General features: G+C 38.0%; 1 protein-coding gene across 2 annotated transcripts; it reads left to right on the top strand.

The window, feature by feature from the left end:
- Positions 1–79: 79 nt before the first annotated feature.
- On the top strand, positions 80–17,473 carry ano6 (anoctamin 6). Of its 2 annotated transcripts, XM_044185478.1 has the most exons (20): positions 80–371; positions 5,077–5,147; positions 5,641–5,769; positions 7,723–7,788; positions 7,874–8,161; positions 8,255–8,368; positions 8,564–8,679; positions 8,882–9,016; positions 9,226–9,331; positions 10,257–10,317; positions 10,575–10,720; positions 10,959–11,036; positions 11,473–11,701; positions 11,786–11,955; positions 12,041–12,138; positions 12,368–12,495; positions 13,954–14,159; positions 14,584–14,780; positions 15,189–15,294; positions 15,401–17,473. In XM_044185478.1, exons 1-20 carry the CDS (start codon positions 278–280, stop codon positions 15,617–15,619), a joined length of 2,757 nt encoding a protein of 918 aa, XP_044041413.1. In that variant the 5' UTR covers positions 80–277; the 3' UTR covers positions 15,620–17,473. The 2 variants fall into 2 exon arrangements, with proteins under 2 accessions (XP_044041413.1, XP_044041414.1); XM_044185479.1 differs by lacking the exon at positions 80–371 and having other exon boundaries at positions 5,645–5,769.
- Positions 17,474–17,560: the final 87 nt, after the last annotated feature.

Raw genomic sequence — 17,560 nt, 5'->3', positions numbered from 1 at the left:
TGAGGAATGTAGTAAAGTGGGTGTTGACTTGGTCTGTCAAATGTGCAAGAACACATCCTCCTCCTCCTCCTCCGCCTCCGACCCCACCCGTTTGATTTCCATTCTCTCATGTCACAACTTGACAGAAACTTTTTGCGGCTGATTCAATGTTGAGAAATACAGCAAGAATGCGCGGAGGACGGGGCTGCGCTTTAATGCTACTGTAACATACAGCAGGCTGTCGGTAAATTATTAAAAACGTTTTTTTCGCTTTGTGACTGGATCCCCGACAAGGATTATGAGCGGCAACGACATTTTAGAGATGGACTCCATGTCTGAGACAGAGGAGTTCGACGGTGATACCCAACAAGACATGATAGACGAGGAAGCTGGTGAGACAACAGCTTTATCTTCCACATGAGATCTGTTGTCTTGGTGCGCATGGTGTGTGGGGTCATGTGCACTGTCTGGATTTTATTCCTATCTGGGATGCTTAAAATAAAAGCCATGCTCATCTCTGGGAAAGTTAGCACTTATTAATCACTGCTCTATTTTATAGTTTGTCCTCAACTGATGCTTTAGTGGGTGTTGACATTTTTTTTAACAACGTTTAAAGTTGCTTAAAAGTGGTGGGTGCTGTTATTTATGCTCCACTACATATACTTATATAAATTGAGTTACTGTCACATTGAGGATACACATTCATATCAAATACAAAACATGTGGTCAATTTAAAAAATGTGCTTCGGTTTTATAAACCACTCATCAGTGTTTAAAGTAGGCGTGTTAAAATGAGCTGCATCCAAAATGCTGCTTAAATGTAATTACACCAGTTATAATAATCCAATAATATATAACAATAATAATAATAATAATAATAAACACTGACATGCACTAGGAGTCTGTTTCACGTTCAGACCATGCACATGGCATGTGAAGCAGAACAACCAGCAGGGGTGTGGTTAACGTATTTTTCACACCATATCTGCAATACAGATTAATGGAGAAAACAGATATTGGGCAGCCAACAGTTTAAAAGAACTCCACAGCAGGAATCCCTGTTTGTTTCATAGATGCCTAATGTGGCTCCTTTAAAGGCTACAACTTTAGAGGCTAGAGCTGATTACATCTCTGCACCACAAACTGAAACCATAACTCTGGAATAGAAGCATAGAAACCTGCATCAACAGTCGGGTTTGTTGCAGTGTCTGTAAAGCTGTTAGCTCACAGGCTTGTATGTTATGAGCTCTCTTGTGTCTTGTTATACAGAAATAAACAGTGCTTTTCACACTGGATCACAGTGGGCATGTCAAAGTGCACTCTGTTTAATGGAGCCTATAATCTCTTAATTAATTATTAATGTTCCCATTTTGTTGCAGCATGTGATAACAGCAGAAAAACAGATGATACTTTTATGTTGTTTGTTTCAGCTTAATAATGTGCAAAATGCACACTATGGTGATACAGGAAGTCTGATTTTTAACATGTACCCAACACTGTTTTTTATCTTAACACAGATCTGACAGTTACTGTAGGTCACTGCATAGTATGGAGAAAGCTGTTTGAATGAAAATGAATCAATTCAATTCAATTCAGTAGGCTTTTCTGGCATGACATTTGACATGTGTTGCAAAAGCACAACGCTAATTATGATAGACAATGAAATAGATAGATGAAATATATTTAAGTAATGTAAGTAATCAGGTTAGTATTGTTACATTTTAATGTGATTTTAACAATGCAAGACAAACGAAAACAATACAAGTGTTAACTGATGAAAGAATACAATAAAGAGATGTTTTTTGTGAAATTTTAAAAAGATGAGATGGTGGCAAAGATGGTAAGTACAAGTATACTGTATTTATTTTATCTGCCTATATATACTGGTTGTCTTTTTTGTTGTGGGAGGAAGTGACACATTAAGCAGCCAGCACTGCACATAGTTTCTCCTCCCCCAGAGGCAGGGGAAATTTCTCCCTTTCTGTCAGACAATTTTTGGAAAGAATTCCTCCCAAATATCCGTCATGCAAAACATACAGTTATAGGCACTAACTGCTAATACTGAAGCAAGATCTTAGAGCTGCTCCTGTGAAAGACGTAACAGGATGAAATGCAGAAAATAATTTCCTGTCAGATGGCGAGAAGGACACTTGGCTGTGGCTGACTTTACACTTGAATAGTTAAGTGTTTAAATGTTAGCCCTTAGATCGAATAAAATGTGTATCATGCACCTGTATAAATCCAGTTTAGTACAGCTGTTTCTGTTAAATAATGCTGCTTTTTTTCTGTTTGTTTGGTCTGTTTTATTATTTCGTGAGTTGGTACGGAGGATGTTCTCTAGAGAGGAAGTGAGCGCTGGCTGGATGGGCTGTGGCGAGAAAGCAGAGTTTTATTGAAGACAGCTTGTGAGCATAGCTTTAACATGCTTTTCAAAAGAATCATACTGACTGACTCACTGTAGGTTGCAGAGGTTCCATTGGGTTTAATGACTCAGTAGCTGGTGCACAGATTATTTGTTTTATTATATTTGAAAATGTAGGTAGTACAGTATGACCTACAGTCCGCAGCAAGCAACTAAAACACACAAGAGGGAATTGACATTTTCCTTTAACACATCAAAGCCTCAAATACATCAGATCCTTACCTTACATGTGATAATACAGTTTACTGTGAGGATTTTGGCCTGCAATAGGTCAGTATAAAGGTGGAAAGCCTTCTTTGTATCATATTTTTCACACGTGAAAGGAGTCGGATATTAAAAAGCCAGGCTGTTAGGCTATTATTAATAACCTGCTGGAATCTAAGGCATTAAGGACTGGCGGTTAATTTGTTACTGGTTCACCAGCATGTCTTATATCAAAATGCTTAGTGACTTTCTAGCATAACAAGCTTTGTTAGAGTCTGACTGTTGGGCTGGTAGAAGAATTTGTTAAAGGAAAGCCTTATTTGATGAGCAGTGATTCCACAGTTAAGTTTCCCAGGGTGTTACTATGGCCAGTGTTTTGAAAACAACATCTGTTTTCAGTTAGTTTCCTCATAGTGATCTGCTCTGTATATGGAAATATTACAGGACTTTCCGTATTGGATGTGGTGTCATCTGTTTGGTAAAAAAAAAAAGGCATTTATAATACAACAATTAGGCATATAACAGTAGTGCATACAGAAAATATTGTTTGTGTTTGTTTAGTTTTGATGTGGGCAGTGGTGTGAATACTGAATGCAGATTTCTAAATGAGAATTTGGGAAAACTAAATGGGCAGAGTGTTGATCACACTGCAGTACATAGGTGGTGACGGTTTTATACAGTCTGTGGTGGTGACCTGTTTCTTTTCTTTTTCCAGGAAATAATGTAACATTGTAGCGAGTGGGAAATTGTGCGCAAGCAGTAAAAATAAGCAGCAACACCAGCATGACGTCTGGGGAAACTGGCTTGTAACAATAGGGTCACCGGTTCAAACCCTCTGACTGTTTTGGAAATAAAGTCTGTGCTGCTGCAGTGAGCACCACTGAGGTAGAACATGAATATTGTCCTGGTCAGTTTCCAGGTGTGAGTGTATGAGTGTGAAGTGACGTGTAAGGTCAGCAGCACCTTCACTGGCAAAGAAAGATTAAACAAGACAGAGTCTACAGCCATGCTAGCAGCCCTGTGAGGCTGCACTTAGCTAACGTGCTCACAGTGACACTGCTAACATGCTAAAGTTTACCATGTTCACCATCTTAGTTTAGCGTGTTAGCATGCTAACATTAGCTAATTAACACTAAACACAAAGTACAGCTGAGGCTGATGGGAATGTCATTAGTTTTGCAGGTCATAAACCAAAGTATTGGACAAATTAAAAATGTGGATCAAAGTGTTGGACTGACTGACAGACCGACATTGCTACGCCTAGGGCCACACTGCCAGCATGGCTAAAAACACTTCATAAAGGTTACTAAGAATTACAATTTTCATGAGAATTTCATGAAAATAAAAGGTTATATTACTCCTTACTTACAGTGTTGGAGTTTGGGTTTAAAAGAAGTTTTGGTACATATCAGAGCCTGACTGATGCTGGATGTTTGAGGCCAATACTGATATTGATAATTGAAACTAATACAAATCTGATAACAATCTCTCAGCAGCTCTCCTTTTTAATTTATGTAAACACATAAGTGTGTCGTACTTAATGTGTCACTTAGCATCTGTCAAAGTTTCAGCTGTCAGCTTTCAGCTGTTCCAGTTCAGCTGACCACATAATTGCCTTCTACGAAAGGAAGTTAGAAATACCACTGGAACAATATACTGTGTGTGTTTTATCAATTATAGTCTAGTTGCACTTTTGATGATCATAAATGTACATTTTATCAGGCTATAGTTTAAATACAAATGTACACCATATTGTAGAACATTTTGTCCTTACAATAATAACTTTTTACAATCCAGCACACTATCAATAATCTATAAACTATTTGTACAATAAAATACCAGTGGCAGTTGGTCTTACAATACATCTATGATTTTTTTCTGACTTATAGTCTCAGGTGAGTAAACTGTTCACAACAACCTCAACTAACCTCATTTTGTCAGATCATTTGAGATGTTTACACACTATTGCATTCGTTTGGCACTTATGATAGTGTTGCCTTCATAAGATCATGCATGGTGAAAATATTTAACTTTTAGAAATTAATAAATGTTCAGATTTGTAGAAATCTGCAGCTAGGCTTATAACAGAGCAGCAGGCCTTATATATCTGAGTAAAGATATTTTACAGTTGAACAATAAACCTCATTATCACAAATGACAGTAACAGTAAAAGACAAACTTTTGAACAATAAATATCATTGAATTTATTACTGTATTAAATAACTAAAGAAAATCACAAAACTACATCAGATTTAATATACATATACATATAAAGCCAGCAAAAGCTGTAGTTAATTTTTGCATACCTGAACATACTATAATGATGATGATATATCTGTGATAACAACATGATAATATTAGCCTGCTAATGTATCACTTGGGCTCAAGTAAATATCCATCTAGTTTTGGGGTTTCTTTGATCATCATTATCATGTCTGTATTCCCATTTATGTGTTGTGTCTGTTTTTCAGTTTACCCTGAGGAGTTTTTACCAACATATCAAAGTATTAAAGAAGGAGCAACAGTGGCCAAAGCACAACTGGTGAGTCAACACAACAATGTTTGTCAGCTGCAGAAGCAGCATATCAATCAGATGTTCTCAAAGTGTATCGGGTGTAGATTGACTGATTGGTTGTTTTAATAAAGTTGTCAAACTGTGAAAATTGTAGCCAAAAGAACCTTTTCTTGCTTTTCTCAAGGCAAATTATTTAGTTATTGAAGTCACTGAATCATGCAAGTAGGTACACATGCTTGCAAGAGCTTTATTAATACCTTGTTGTGTCACAAGTCTGATTGTGTGGAGAGAAAGAGAGAGAGAGCTGAAGGGCGGGTATCATAATGCTTGTTGACTCTTCCCACTTTTCCTGCATGGCCCAGATCACAGTTAAGTAAGTCAAGGTTAGTATCTCTGCGCAGACCGTCCACGCACAAGCCTTTCTCTCTTCTCTCTGTACATCATGTACGGCACCATGGAGGAAGAGGAGTACGAGTTTCAGGCCACAGAGTTACCTGATAAGCCTTGTTTTTGCCCTCAGGCAGAGTTTAATGGCAAACCCGACTCCTTATTCTTCAATGATGGTGTGAGGAGGATCGACTTCATCCTGGTCTATGAAGATGAGGACAAGAAGGAATTTGAGAAGAGGCACACGTACCAGCGGCGCAAGGTAGGTCTCTCATTTTCCAAATAATTTTGAACTGATTGTTTCGGGGGTTTTTAAAGTATTTTTTGCCTCTATTAAATAGCGTACATTAGAGATATGGCAGGAAATGTGGGGAGAGAGAGGAGGGGGATGATATGCAATAAACTGATCAGCGTCCCAAATCCCCAAGCTACTGGAACACTGAAATGACAAGAAATGACAATATGACAATGATGACAATTAAGTATTGAATCTTAAATTTTGAGTTTTTACATCAAGGTTTGGTAGCAAATCATTTCTCTTAATGAACATAACACACTATTTCCATTAAAGGAAACCATTGTGTTTAATTGTAGTTTTCGCATTAAAACTTACTTTAAAGTCAGATTTGCTCAATAAAAGTCTAGCAATGACATGAATTGTATGCAAAACAAATTCATTATAACACAGTGAATCAAACATAACACAACAGAGTCAAACTGAAAAGCAAATGAGATATAAATATTCATTACTACCTCTAAGAAAATATATAGTCGAATATGATATGCCTTGTATGTTTAATGACACATACCAACCGTATTAACTCTTGCTTATTTGTAAAGGGAGTTTTTATTTGCAGCGGGATGACAGTCTATGACTTTAAATTAATTACTCATGCCAGTGTATATTCAGCACAGTGTGCACAATAATGCATTCACCTTTAATTATCCAGGAAGGGGAACAGCTGAGCATACATTGTTTTCATAGTTCCTCTCTGCTGTATTTCGTATTCAACACACATTCTAATAGTGAGTTGTTCAGTACAGCTGCAGGCTACGTGCCTTGAGGGAAGTTGTGGAAATGAAGAGCGTTACTCCTTCACTTAAACCACCAAAACCTTGCCAAGAAAATTCTAATCTGATCAGTCTCCTTATCTAAACTTGAACTATGTTATTATTATTTGTCTAACTATGTGTTAGTTCAGCTGAATATTTAACATACCACCTACTTTTTTATACATCATCACAAAACTACACAATACTGTAGATTCACAGACCTCAGAGACTGTTACCTACAGTGTTGCAATCGTAACCTCCAAGTGGTGCCCTGCAACTCACAGGAGATCAAGTGTAGAAGCTGATCATCCAGTTTCAGCCAGTTCCTGGGAAAAGGCCAGCTGGTAGAGTTGTTGCAAGTCAGAGCTCATGAGCTTCTTCACCACAGATCCACTGGGACTGAGGCAATTCCTCATTCATAATCATCCCAAAGCAAACTAAATCCAGTCAGGGATGAGAGGCACAACAGTCTCTACCAGACACTCCCTTTACTTTGTTTTTACAGAGCTAAACCTAGGTCAAACAGAAGTTGCAAAACCCTTTTTCTGCTCTGACTGCTGGAAGGGCGTGGTTCACTTCAGATATCTAAATTGTTAGCTTAAAATGATGCTAAACCGTTTTTTAAATATTTGATTATGTTGGTCTAAATTTTCACACACTTCTGGTATTTCCTGTGTGTCATGAAAACAGGGTTGACTAAAACAAACATTGACTTTTGCTTTGTCAACCTCAAAGGTATTCCTTTGAATGGGACTGATAGTGGGGTTAAGTGACATTATTTGTTTGTATTCATTCAGAAAGACTTAATTGCCTTGGATGATAATGATCCCAACTAATCAAATAACTCATCAAAAAGTTTAAAAGCAGTTGGAACAAGAAGTCTTAATTATTGTATTCATTGTTCCTGAGCATTTTGATGTGCTAAATTCTCTATTATTGGAATATGTTTCATACTTTTTCATACTAATTCAGTGCGTTTGTCAGATTTATCTAAATTAAATGCTTCTGTGTGTATACACTTGGCAGACAAATGCCAACAGTATTTACACATAAGTCATGTATATAATTTCAGAAAAGAAATTTAATCATAATGGCCAGAGAGCTGAGGCGAGCATTAAAACCAGAAGCTCATTGAAACTCTTTTCTGTGTTCTCCTCTGTAGAGACGGCGAGAGTACTTTGAGGCCAGCCTGATGAAGATGGGACTGGAGCTGGAGGCAACTCAATCTGTAAGTAGATTGCACACAACACCTTTTTGGAAGGTTTCTCTTACTGTATCTCATACTTGACACGATCCGTCTTTGTGTTCGGCAGGTGGTAGATGAGAAAGAGCTGTTTTTGAAAGTCCACATGCCATGGGACGTGCTGTGCACCTACGCCGAGGTCCTGCACATCAAGCTTCCCATCCAGCCCAACGACCTGTCCTCCCAGCCCTCCCCGTGGCGCCTTTTCTCCTGCATCACCAAGCACTTCTACCCCAACGAAGACCTGATTGGCAAGGAGGCCGAGTTCTTCACCGCCCCCTTTGAGAAAGACCGTCTGGAGTACTTCCACATGAGCAACAAAGACGCCTTCTTCACGCCGTCCATGAGGAGCAGGATGGCAAGTTGTCTCACGTTGTTGCAGTCAGTTCTTTTTATATTTCAGATTAAAGATAACTCGAACACAAAGATTAAAAACATCTTCTTCTTCCAGGCGTATTACATCCTGAGTCGTGCCCCCTATGAAATACGAGGGAGCATAAAGAAGTTTGGCATCACTAAACTGCTGGATGGTGGCGTGTACAAAGCAGCCTATCCCCTCCATGACGTAACTTCCTTTCATTTTTAGTCTGGCTGTGAAACTATATGTTTTGTCTTTTACTGAAGACATATTAGATGTGGTGTATGTTGGTTTCAGTTTGTAATAGTGATACTACTTGCATAGTTTCATGCTATTATTGAAGAAAACATTTACTGAAAATGTCCTTTGTTTTTTGTTTTTTATCCCTGTTGGCTATTTCAGTGCAGGTTCAATGTCAAGTCCAAAGATGAGGGCTGCCCCAACGAGAGATTTCTGCTCTATGAAGAATGGGCTCATCCCAAAAGCTTCTACAAGATGCAACCACTTGACCTCATAAGGTGAACACAATCATTTATGTTTACTTCACAAAAATGAACTTAAACTACTAGAATTAGAAGTCTTTAGTCCTGTGTATTGTGCTGGACTGCAGTTACCTTCCCTGTGTGTTCAAACAGGAACAAAATTTCTTTGTCCTTGCAAATTGAGTTTTGTGTGTGTCAGCCACAGTAGTTATTAAAAAACTAATGTTTTTTTACTCAGGAAGTATTATGGGGAGAAGATCGGTATTTACTTTGCCTGGTTAGGTTTCTACACAATAATGCTCGCTCTGGCTGCTGTTGTGGGACTGGGTTGTTTCATTTATGGATACAAGACTCAAGACACCAGCACCTGGAGGTACATTTCCTTGTAGACACTCACTAAAAAGAGATTTTGAATGATGAACTTGTAAATAAATTAAGTATATATGATGTTTAATTAATCTATATTATTAAAGTATAACAAATCCTCATTATGCCTATTTTTTTACCCTGCTGTTTATCTTTGCTTCGTTTTTATAAATGTCCCTGTCTAATAATCTCTGTTCTGTGTTTAAAATACTGCAGCAAAGAGGTGTGCGACCCAAAAATTGGAGGGGAAATTGTGATGTGTCCACAGTGCGACAGGGAATGCCAATACTGGAGGTTGAACAGCACCTGTGAAGCTTCGAAAGTCAGTTTTATTTTATTTCAACTGTAAATCTGAATGTGTTTCTACACTGTTTTTCACAATGTTTCCTCCCACTAATGTCGCTCAATATGCAATTAAAAAAGAATCTGTCTAATATCAAAGGGTTTCTTGATAGTTAATATATTATAATAATATGATTTTACTTTCATGTCAGCAAATATTATGTCATATCATTTGAACGATATGACAACTGTATGTAATTTGGAATCAGAACTCCTTGTTTATTTTCTAAATTTGGTACATATGTTGCATGTTTCAGAGGCAAAAGTCTTGTATTTCATTCTAAAAGTAATATGCATCATTCATTTACAAATGTGAAAATAGGTACAGAAGGTGGTATAAGTTGTTAATTAAACACATTTGTTTGAGAAATACTTTCACCTGTGGTTCTGAACATTTAAAGCGAGACTATGTAACTTTTGAAAAAATAAATAACACATTATTTCTCTTAGAAATGAACAGTTGATTTCATTAGCAATAAAACGCACCCTTGCTCATTTCAGTACGCTCAGGGGTTTTGCCGCTGCAGCCTGATTTGGACTGGTATAAGCTTACAGTGGCAAATGTTAGCTAATGTATAACAGACATTACTCAGCTCACTGACTTTAGGATTTTTCTCTACTTGTGCTACTGTTACGATATGAGTTAGCATTTAACTTTATTCCATAATTGTCACTTGAGGCCATAGTGGTCGCTGTTCAGCAAAAGTTACTTAGGTTTGCTTTCATTGTTGACAGTTATTACTGCACCAGAACATGATGCAGTAGCAGAATTTCCATATTCATATGTGTGTGGCTGCTGTTATCCCCAGTGGCACAGCAAGAGTTTTGAACTGATTTGCATGTAAGCAGGAAAGATCTGTGACAATTTTGACCTCAATATTTCTCTTTTTTCTCCATCTTTGTAGAAACTTTGTATGTTTGATAACTTTGGAACCCTGGTATTTGCGGTTTTCATGTCAATCTGGGGTAAGTTTTATACAATTTCACAAAACACTTCCACAGAGCGTATGCAGGCATGCAAATACCCCCAGCTTAGACTCAAACTGTATTTACAACTTACAATTTGAAATGTTTATTTTGTCCTCGTCTTTGGCATTATTCAAGGTAAAACAATATGTATTTTTTTAACATAATATACAGTGTTATGTAATTTATGTTGTTTCCTTCTCTCTCATTATTGCCCTGCTTGTTTTTTCCTGCTCCTGTTCATTTTCTGGCTGTAGTAACTTTGTTCCTGGAGTTTTGGAAACGCTACCAGGCAGAGCTGGAGTACCAGTGGGACACTGTGGAGTTTCTAGAGCAGGAAGAGCCACCTCGCCCAGAATATGAAGCCAAGTGTATCTATGAGAGGAAAAACCCTATCACAGGGGTAAATCACACACACAGACTTTTTTCCGGCTCATGCTGTATCCCATAGTCAGAAAACTGGTTTACTCTTTAGTTCTATGGTCACAAAACAGTCAAATTTAAGATGGGTTTTAAATATGGATGCAACCAGATTTTCTACTTAGTTTGAAAGGTACTATTTAGAGATACGTTGTTCAAAAAATATGTTTTACGTCTTGCTGTTAAAGTCCAGTATTTCATAGTGTTTGTTTGTGATCTAGGTAAAAGAAAAAGTGCCTTTTACAGCCTGTGGACGATGTGTTCGGGTGTCGATAGGAGTTGGGACGGTCTTATTCTGGGTAATGTAAATAAATGCCATTTTTCTTTTAATTTATTTTTCTTGCTAACACTTTATTTTACTGGTTTGTAATTCACTAACAACTTCCTGAGAATTTTCTGTATAAATAATATAATAAATAATAATATAATAATAATAATGTCTGAATGAATATGTAATTTAGTACTAATTATTGGGGAAATGCTCATTTCTTTAAAAAAAAAAGGCCAATTTAATATAAATATACATTTATTAATTATTTATTATTGGAGACTTAACTACCCATATGTATTGAATTGTATGTTTGCATGTAGACAAATTACGTATTTCTGCATGTTCAGCTGGGAAATAATTAGGAATTTATTCAGAAATGACAGACCCATAAAATAAAGCATTACCTATTTTTTCCATTTCAAAACAGAATACACATTAATCATTAACTGCATTTTGTCTTTTAGATTCTGTTGATCTTGGTATCCATTGTGGCCATCACTGTCTACCGCCTTGCTGCATTTTTTGCCTTCTCAGCTCAACTCAGAGCTCAAACCCTGAAGGAGCTGGAACCCTTAAAGGAGTATGTGACGCCTCAGATGGCCACTTCTGTCACAGCCTCCCTCATCAGCTTTGTTGTAATTATGATCCTCAATATTCTCTATGAGCGGGTCGCCATCTGGATCACAGACTTTGGTGAGTTGGAATCGTACTTCTGCCCTTTCCTGACTTGAACGTGGTTTAATCCTAAACCCTTTCTTATCTGACACTCAATAACAGAGCTTCCGCGGACCAAGACGGACTACGAGAACAGCTTAACTCTGAAGATGTTCCTCTTTCAGTTCGTCAACTATTACTCATCCTGTTTCTACATCGCTTTCGCCAAAGGGAAAGCAGTTGGCTTTCCTGGAGATCCTGTTTATCTCTTGGGAAAATACCGGAACGAGGAGGTACAGTTTGTCCATCTAGCTGTTATGTGTCAAATTTACTTACTTGTTATTCATGACTCTTGCTTTGTATCTCTTTGTCCTGCAGTGTGATCCTGGTGGTTGTCTGATCGAGCTGACAACTCAGCTCTCTATCATCATGGGTGGAAAAGCCATCTGGAACAACATCCAAGAGGTCTTGCTACCGTAAGAAGTCAGAATCTAAGACCAATTTTTTGTCAAATATAAAAAACAAGTAATCCAATTAAGTAACAAAATGGCAGCTTATAGATGCAGCATGTCTCCAGTGAACATAAGTTAATCTGCTGCTTACAACAGGTGTCAAGGCCACGGCGCTAATCATACACCAACTCTCCATTGTCATACTGAGTCACAGTCACCGTTACTGTATTTGATCTCTTCCACCCCTCCACAGGTGGGTGAAGAATTTGATTTTCCGCTACTGCACCCGGACCTCAGAGAAGGTGATTCCTCGCTGGGAGCAAGACTACCAGCTCCAGCCTGTTTCAAAACTAGGACTGTTCTATGAATATCTTGAGATGGGTAAGTAGAGAAAAATAAGTCCCTTTGTCTGCCACATTTAGAGCTGCACACATGGCGCTGCTTGCACAAGCTGTTCTTAAAGGTAGGGTTGAGCGAGTACTCTGCTGAAATGAGTATCCGGTACTCATTGATGATGTACGAGCACGAGTATCACAAGAGTAAAATTTGTCAATATCTGTACTCGTAAATATAGCAACTTTTATTTTATTTTTTTAAACCGTACATAACAAGACGGTGTAGTCCCTCATTCGTCCAGGAGTGTTCCATCGTAGAAAAGGTTTCAGAATACGTAATTGACAATTGAGAATGACTTCCGGATGGGAGCCGAAACGTATTGATTTTGAAAACAGTGTCCAGATGACTACGACTGAAACCTTTTCTACGATAAAACTGTACATAGTTCTCTTACTCTTGTGATCAAAAACATTGCTCTGAAGCTCAATTCTGAGGCTTCTGTAAATGAATCCTGCCTACTTCTGGTTTAAGCCCCACCCATTCTGAGTACTGATACGAACACAGATTATTTAGTTGGTTGAACAGATACAGATACAGATAATGGTGTACTCGCTCATCCCTACTTAAAGGGACAGTTCACCCAAAAATCAAAAACATATATTTTTCTTCTTACCTGTAGTGCTATTTATCCATCTAGATTGTTTTGGTGTGACTTGCCCAGTTTTGGAGATATCAGTTTTAAAGATGTCTGCCTTTTTTGAATATAATGGGACTATATGGCACTCAGCTTTTGGTGCTCAAAGCACCAAAAAAAAATACATTTGAAGATCTCAATAGCAACATCTCTTTCCAGGAATCATGACCCGGTTCCTCAAGATAATCCACAGATTTGTTGTGAGCAGTTTGATGTAGGAACTATTTTCTTTCTACCGATAGTTCCATAAGCCGAGTGCCACATAGTCCCATTATATTAAAAAAATGCAGACATATCTACGGCCGATGTCTCCAAAACTCAGCAACTCACACCAAAACAATCTCGATGGATAAACAGCACTACAGGTAAGAGGAGAAATATGCGGTTCGATCCCAGCTTCCCCCAGCCCACATGTCGTCAGTGACACTGAACCCCAAATTGTGTGTGTGAATGATTAGTCTTCCAACTTATGAACAGTTGCCATCAGTGTGTGAATGGGGTGAATGTGATATGTAGTTGAAGCGCTTTGAGTAGTCAGAAAGGTGCTATACAAGTACAGTCCATTTACTAGCAACCGATATGTACTTTACTAAGGTCTTACTAGCTAAGACATTCTTTTTTAATGGTAAAAGTTTTAATGGTGTAACCTGATTTAGTAAACTAGTTTGACACTAGCTAGTAAGTAACTAAGAATGTATGAGGGAATTTACACACAATAAGTAATCAATAAACAAATACCTGGTGCAACTGAATCCTGGGTAGTCTCGACAGTGCCTGTGTTTTTTATACATGTATCTTGTCTCTTACAGTCATCCAATTTGGTTTTGTGACCCTATTTGTGGCCTCCTTCCCTCTGGCTCCCATCCTGGCTCTGGTCAACAACCTGTTTGAGATTCGGGTTGATGCTTGGAAAATCACCACTCAGTATCGCCGCAACGTGCCAGAGAAGGCCCAGGATATCGGGGCCTGGCAGCCCATTCTTCAAGGCATCGCCATCTTGGCTGTTGCAACAAATGTAAGTTACTGTTTACACTGAGTTATTGGTTAATTAGGTATAGCTGTAAAATTGAATGCAACAACGCCTCAGTAAATCTTACTTTGGAAAGCATAATAAACTTTCTTTGTCAGTTTCTCAATATAATGCAGTCCAGTGAAATACAACAATCACAAACTACAGATTTAAAAAAGACCATATAGTCGAATCTACACCTCTCTGTCAAAAAATCTGCAAAAACAGTACAAGTTTTACAAGAGTACAGGTGTTCTTATTTAAGCAATGACTCATGCCAGACGCATTATGCAAGTATGCAAATACCTGGTTGGTGCAGAGGCACATGCCAGAAACTATAAAAATTATATTGATCACAATTGTGACAATAGCGCTGAGGATCAATTTTCTGCTTTCACTACGTTTACTTGGTGTCCTGGTGTCTCAACAGGCCATGATCATTGCTTTTACATCAGACATGATTCCACGGTTGGTTTACTACTGGTCTTTTTCCGTGTACCCATATGGAGATCACGCTAACAACACCATGGAGGGCTACATCAACAGCTCGCTGTCTATATTCAATACCAGCGACTTCGCCGACAAAAGCAGGCCCCTCAACACAACTGACAACATCGCAACCTGCAGGTACAAAGATGTATTCTTTTGTTTTCATAGCTATTGCTTTCACAAATGTGAACACTTTTGCACTGAATTTTGGTTATAAAAGTCTAGACAAAATTCTGATTTTTTTTATACAAGAAAGAACACATACATGATTCCACTTTGATAATAGTCATGTGATTAATTATTCCCTAAATACATATATAACATCTTGAGAGAGACAAAACTCTTGAGTTTCACAGTGGTATGTTGCATTTGAGCAGAGCCAGCTATCCAGCTTCCACACAATGTCTCACATGTTTATTTATGTGAATTGCAAAAATGACCAGAGATAATGGACAAAATACAACTTCATATGCAGACATTTGAAAAAAAATAAGATAAGATGTGGAAAATCTTGTTTGAGTTCTGAAGGAAACGCTTCTTTTTTAGGTATCGAGATTTTCGGTATCCTCCCGGGCACCCCAGGCAGTATGAGTACAATATCTACTACTGGCATGTGATCGCTGCCAAAATGGCTTTTATAATTGTTGTAGAGGTGGGTATGAACATAACAGTAAATCTCCCTGACACAAAAAAAATTATTATGAAAATGTCAATTATTAAAACACATTAATGGAGGTTTCTTCTTCTTCTCCTCACAGCACATTGTTTACCTTACCAAGTTCATCCTGTCCTACATGATCCCAGACGTCCCATACGCTGTCAAAGAACAGATCAAACGAGAGAAATACTTGACCCAGGTTATCCTTCATGAGACCAACCTCAAGCTGGTGACCAAACGTTTGAAACCAGTCTATGACGAGACTTTCGAGCACATAGAGGAGAACGCGGCGAAGGACGAGCTGGAACTTAATTTCTGACAGTAGATGAAAACGTATGGAAGAAGAGATCAGACCTTTCTAGGTCTGTCACATGTTCATCCCTGAAACTGTATATACATGACTACCCAGTTTTTTGCAGCACCTACACACATCTGTTTAAACACCGATCCAACACCTTGTGTACCGGTGGTGACAGAACTAAGACCCGAAACAAGGTGTGGACTTTAGTTATGGAAAATGTGTAGCAACCAGTAAGGAAGAAGACATCTGAAGTTTCTTAAGGGGCTGTTGGACAAAGAAAGGAGAAACCACTGTTGTCTACTTTTCACCTCTGTCTACTGTCCTCATACTCTGGACTCCCTCATTGTGTTTGGCGTATGTCAGACCAAAGCATGTAAAAGGAAAAAGAACAGTGTATCTGTCCTCTATCACCTCTAAGAGTGTCTTTTCCTAGTGAAACAAGGGATGTCAAATCAGTGCACAAAGGAGAAACAACTGCACACTGTTAAGCTCCAAATAAATAGTTTAATCCTCTTTTCAAGGCAACGTTTTTGATCTACAAGATCTTCCTCAGGAATCAGTGCCTCACATTTTGAAGCTTCACACTAAATAGCACCAACCATTTGGTGGATTAAGAATGAAAAACAACAAAACAATCCCAACTCAATGTCCACTTACTAGTTTTTTCTTTCAACCATATCACATGGTCTTCATCAGCAGATGAAAGAAATTTGCTCACTTGTCATGGAGATGAGTCAGTTGACATGTGAGCCCAGTAGCTGCTGTTCCCATTCGTGTTGGCCTAGAACGTAAGATACAGTACATGTATGGTTGAAAGCTCCGGAAAAAGCTAGTGTGTAGACCTTGAGTTTTTTTGTCAAAACATTTGATGGATATTTTTACTTGTTTTAAGTGTCTTCCAGTTTTATGACTACATCAAATTTTTTAGCTTAGCTACATCAGCACTGCAGTGTGTCTCGCTCCATCCATTAAGCTACCTGCTGTGGCCTCCATGTAACCAACAAGTGCTGCTGCCAGGTGATTGTTTTAATTTAATGCTGTCATGAAATATCAGTATTATTATATACACAATTATACCACTTTTGAATGCAATGTTGTCCATCTCTGTTACTAGAACTAAAGAGCTGTAGTGATCCGTCAAACAGCTCACAATGTTAAACAAGTGATGAGATAGCAGGAGTTAGAATAGACATGGACGTCTAAATGTGCCTGAAAATACCTTTACCTCTTTAAGACTTTCAAATGTCGTTATATTGCATGAGGTGGGGATTCAATTTCAGTACAGCCAAGTGAATTTATTTGACAGTTCAAAACTGGAGCGGATGCCATGTAAAGATTTGATGAATACAAGTTTGAAACAACACTCTTTTGTCATTACACCAAATGCAGTTCAGTTGAACCTATATTTTTAATTAAATGAATGAATCTCAGCCCTGTGAAGTGGTTTAGTTGAAGATGTGAGTACAATCTGTCTCTTTCTTTATGCATGTACTTACATCTAGAATACTGTCTTGCACTTTTTAATTACAGAGTTCCAGTCCTGTGCCATGACCACTGCACTGCACGTTTTGCCTGCACGTTATATATATCCTGTGATAAAGGTGATACAGTAATTTAATCTCCTGTGTCATTGCTGAAATCTTAGATCAATACCTCTGCTGTATTATTGCCTCGCCTTGTGATTTAAACAATGGTACTATAACCATGTATGTAAACAGTATCATATACCAGCAATATCTGGCGATGCATATCTGTCTTGTCTTTTTGTTTTATACAATGCCGTGAAATTGTTTTATAAAAAATAAGTTTTCCTCTTGTACTTCAAAGTCTTTAAAAAAAATCTCTGAAGATTAATAAAAAACTTTCTACCAATGTATGTTTTATTTAATTTTACCTCTGTATCTTTCACCTCTGATGTTGTCAGAAGTGTGCTCTGTTGCACCTGTAATAAAAGTCAAT

The sequence above is a fragment of the Siniperca chuatsi genome, linkage group LG23, assembly GCF_020085105.1.
Source record: "Siniperca chuatsi isolate FFG_IHB_CAS linkage group LG23, ASM2008510v1, whole genome shotgun sequence".
NCBI lineage: Eukaryota > Metazoa > Chordata > Actinopteri > Centrarchiformes > Sinipercidae > Siniperca > Siniperca chuatsi.
The sequence above is the reverse complement of the archived record's forward strand: the minus strand, read 5'-3'. Positions and strand labels throughout refer to the sequence as shown.

Bases quoted from the DNA above. Each gene is read 5' to 3' on its own strand.
- ano6 (XM_044185478.1), top strand. From the start codon at position 278: ATGAGCGGCAACGACATTTTAGAGATGGACTCCATGTCTGAGACAGAG. The intron at 5,148-5,640 runs GTGAGTCAACAC...TTTTGCCCTCAG, and splicing joins CAGTGGCCAAAGCACAACTG to GCAGAGTTTAATGGCAAACC. The intron at 15,295-15,400 runs GTGGGTATGAAC...TTCTCCTCACAG, and splicing joins CTTTTATAATTGTTGTAGAG to CACATTGTTTACCTTACCAA.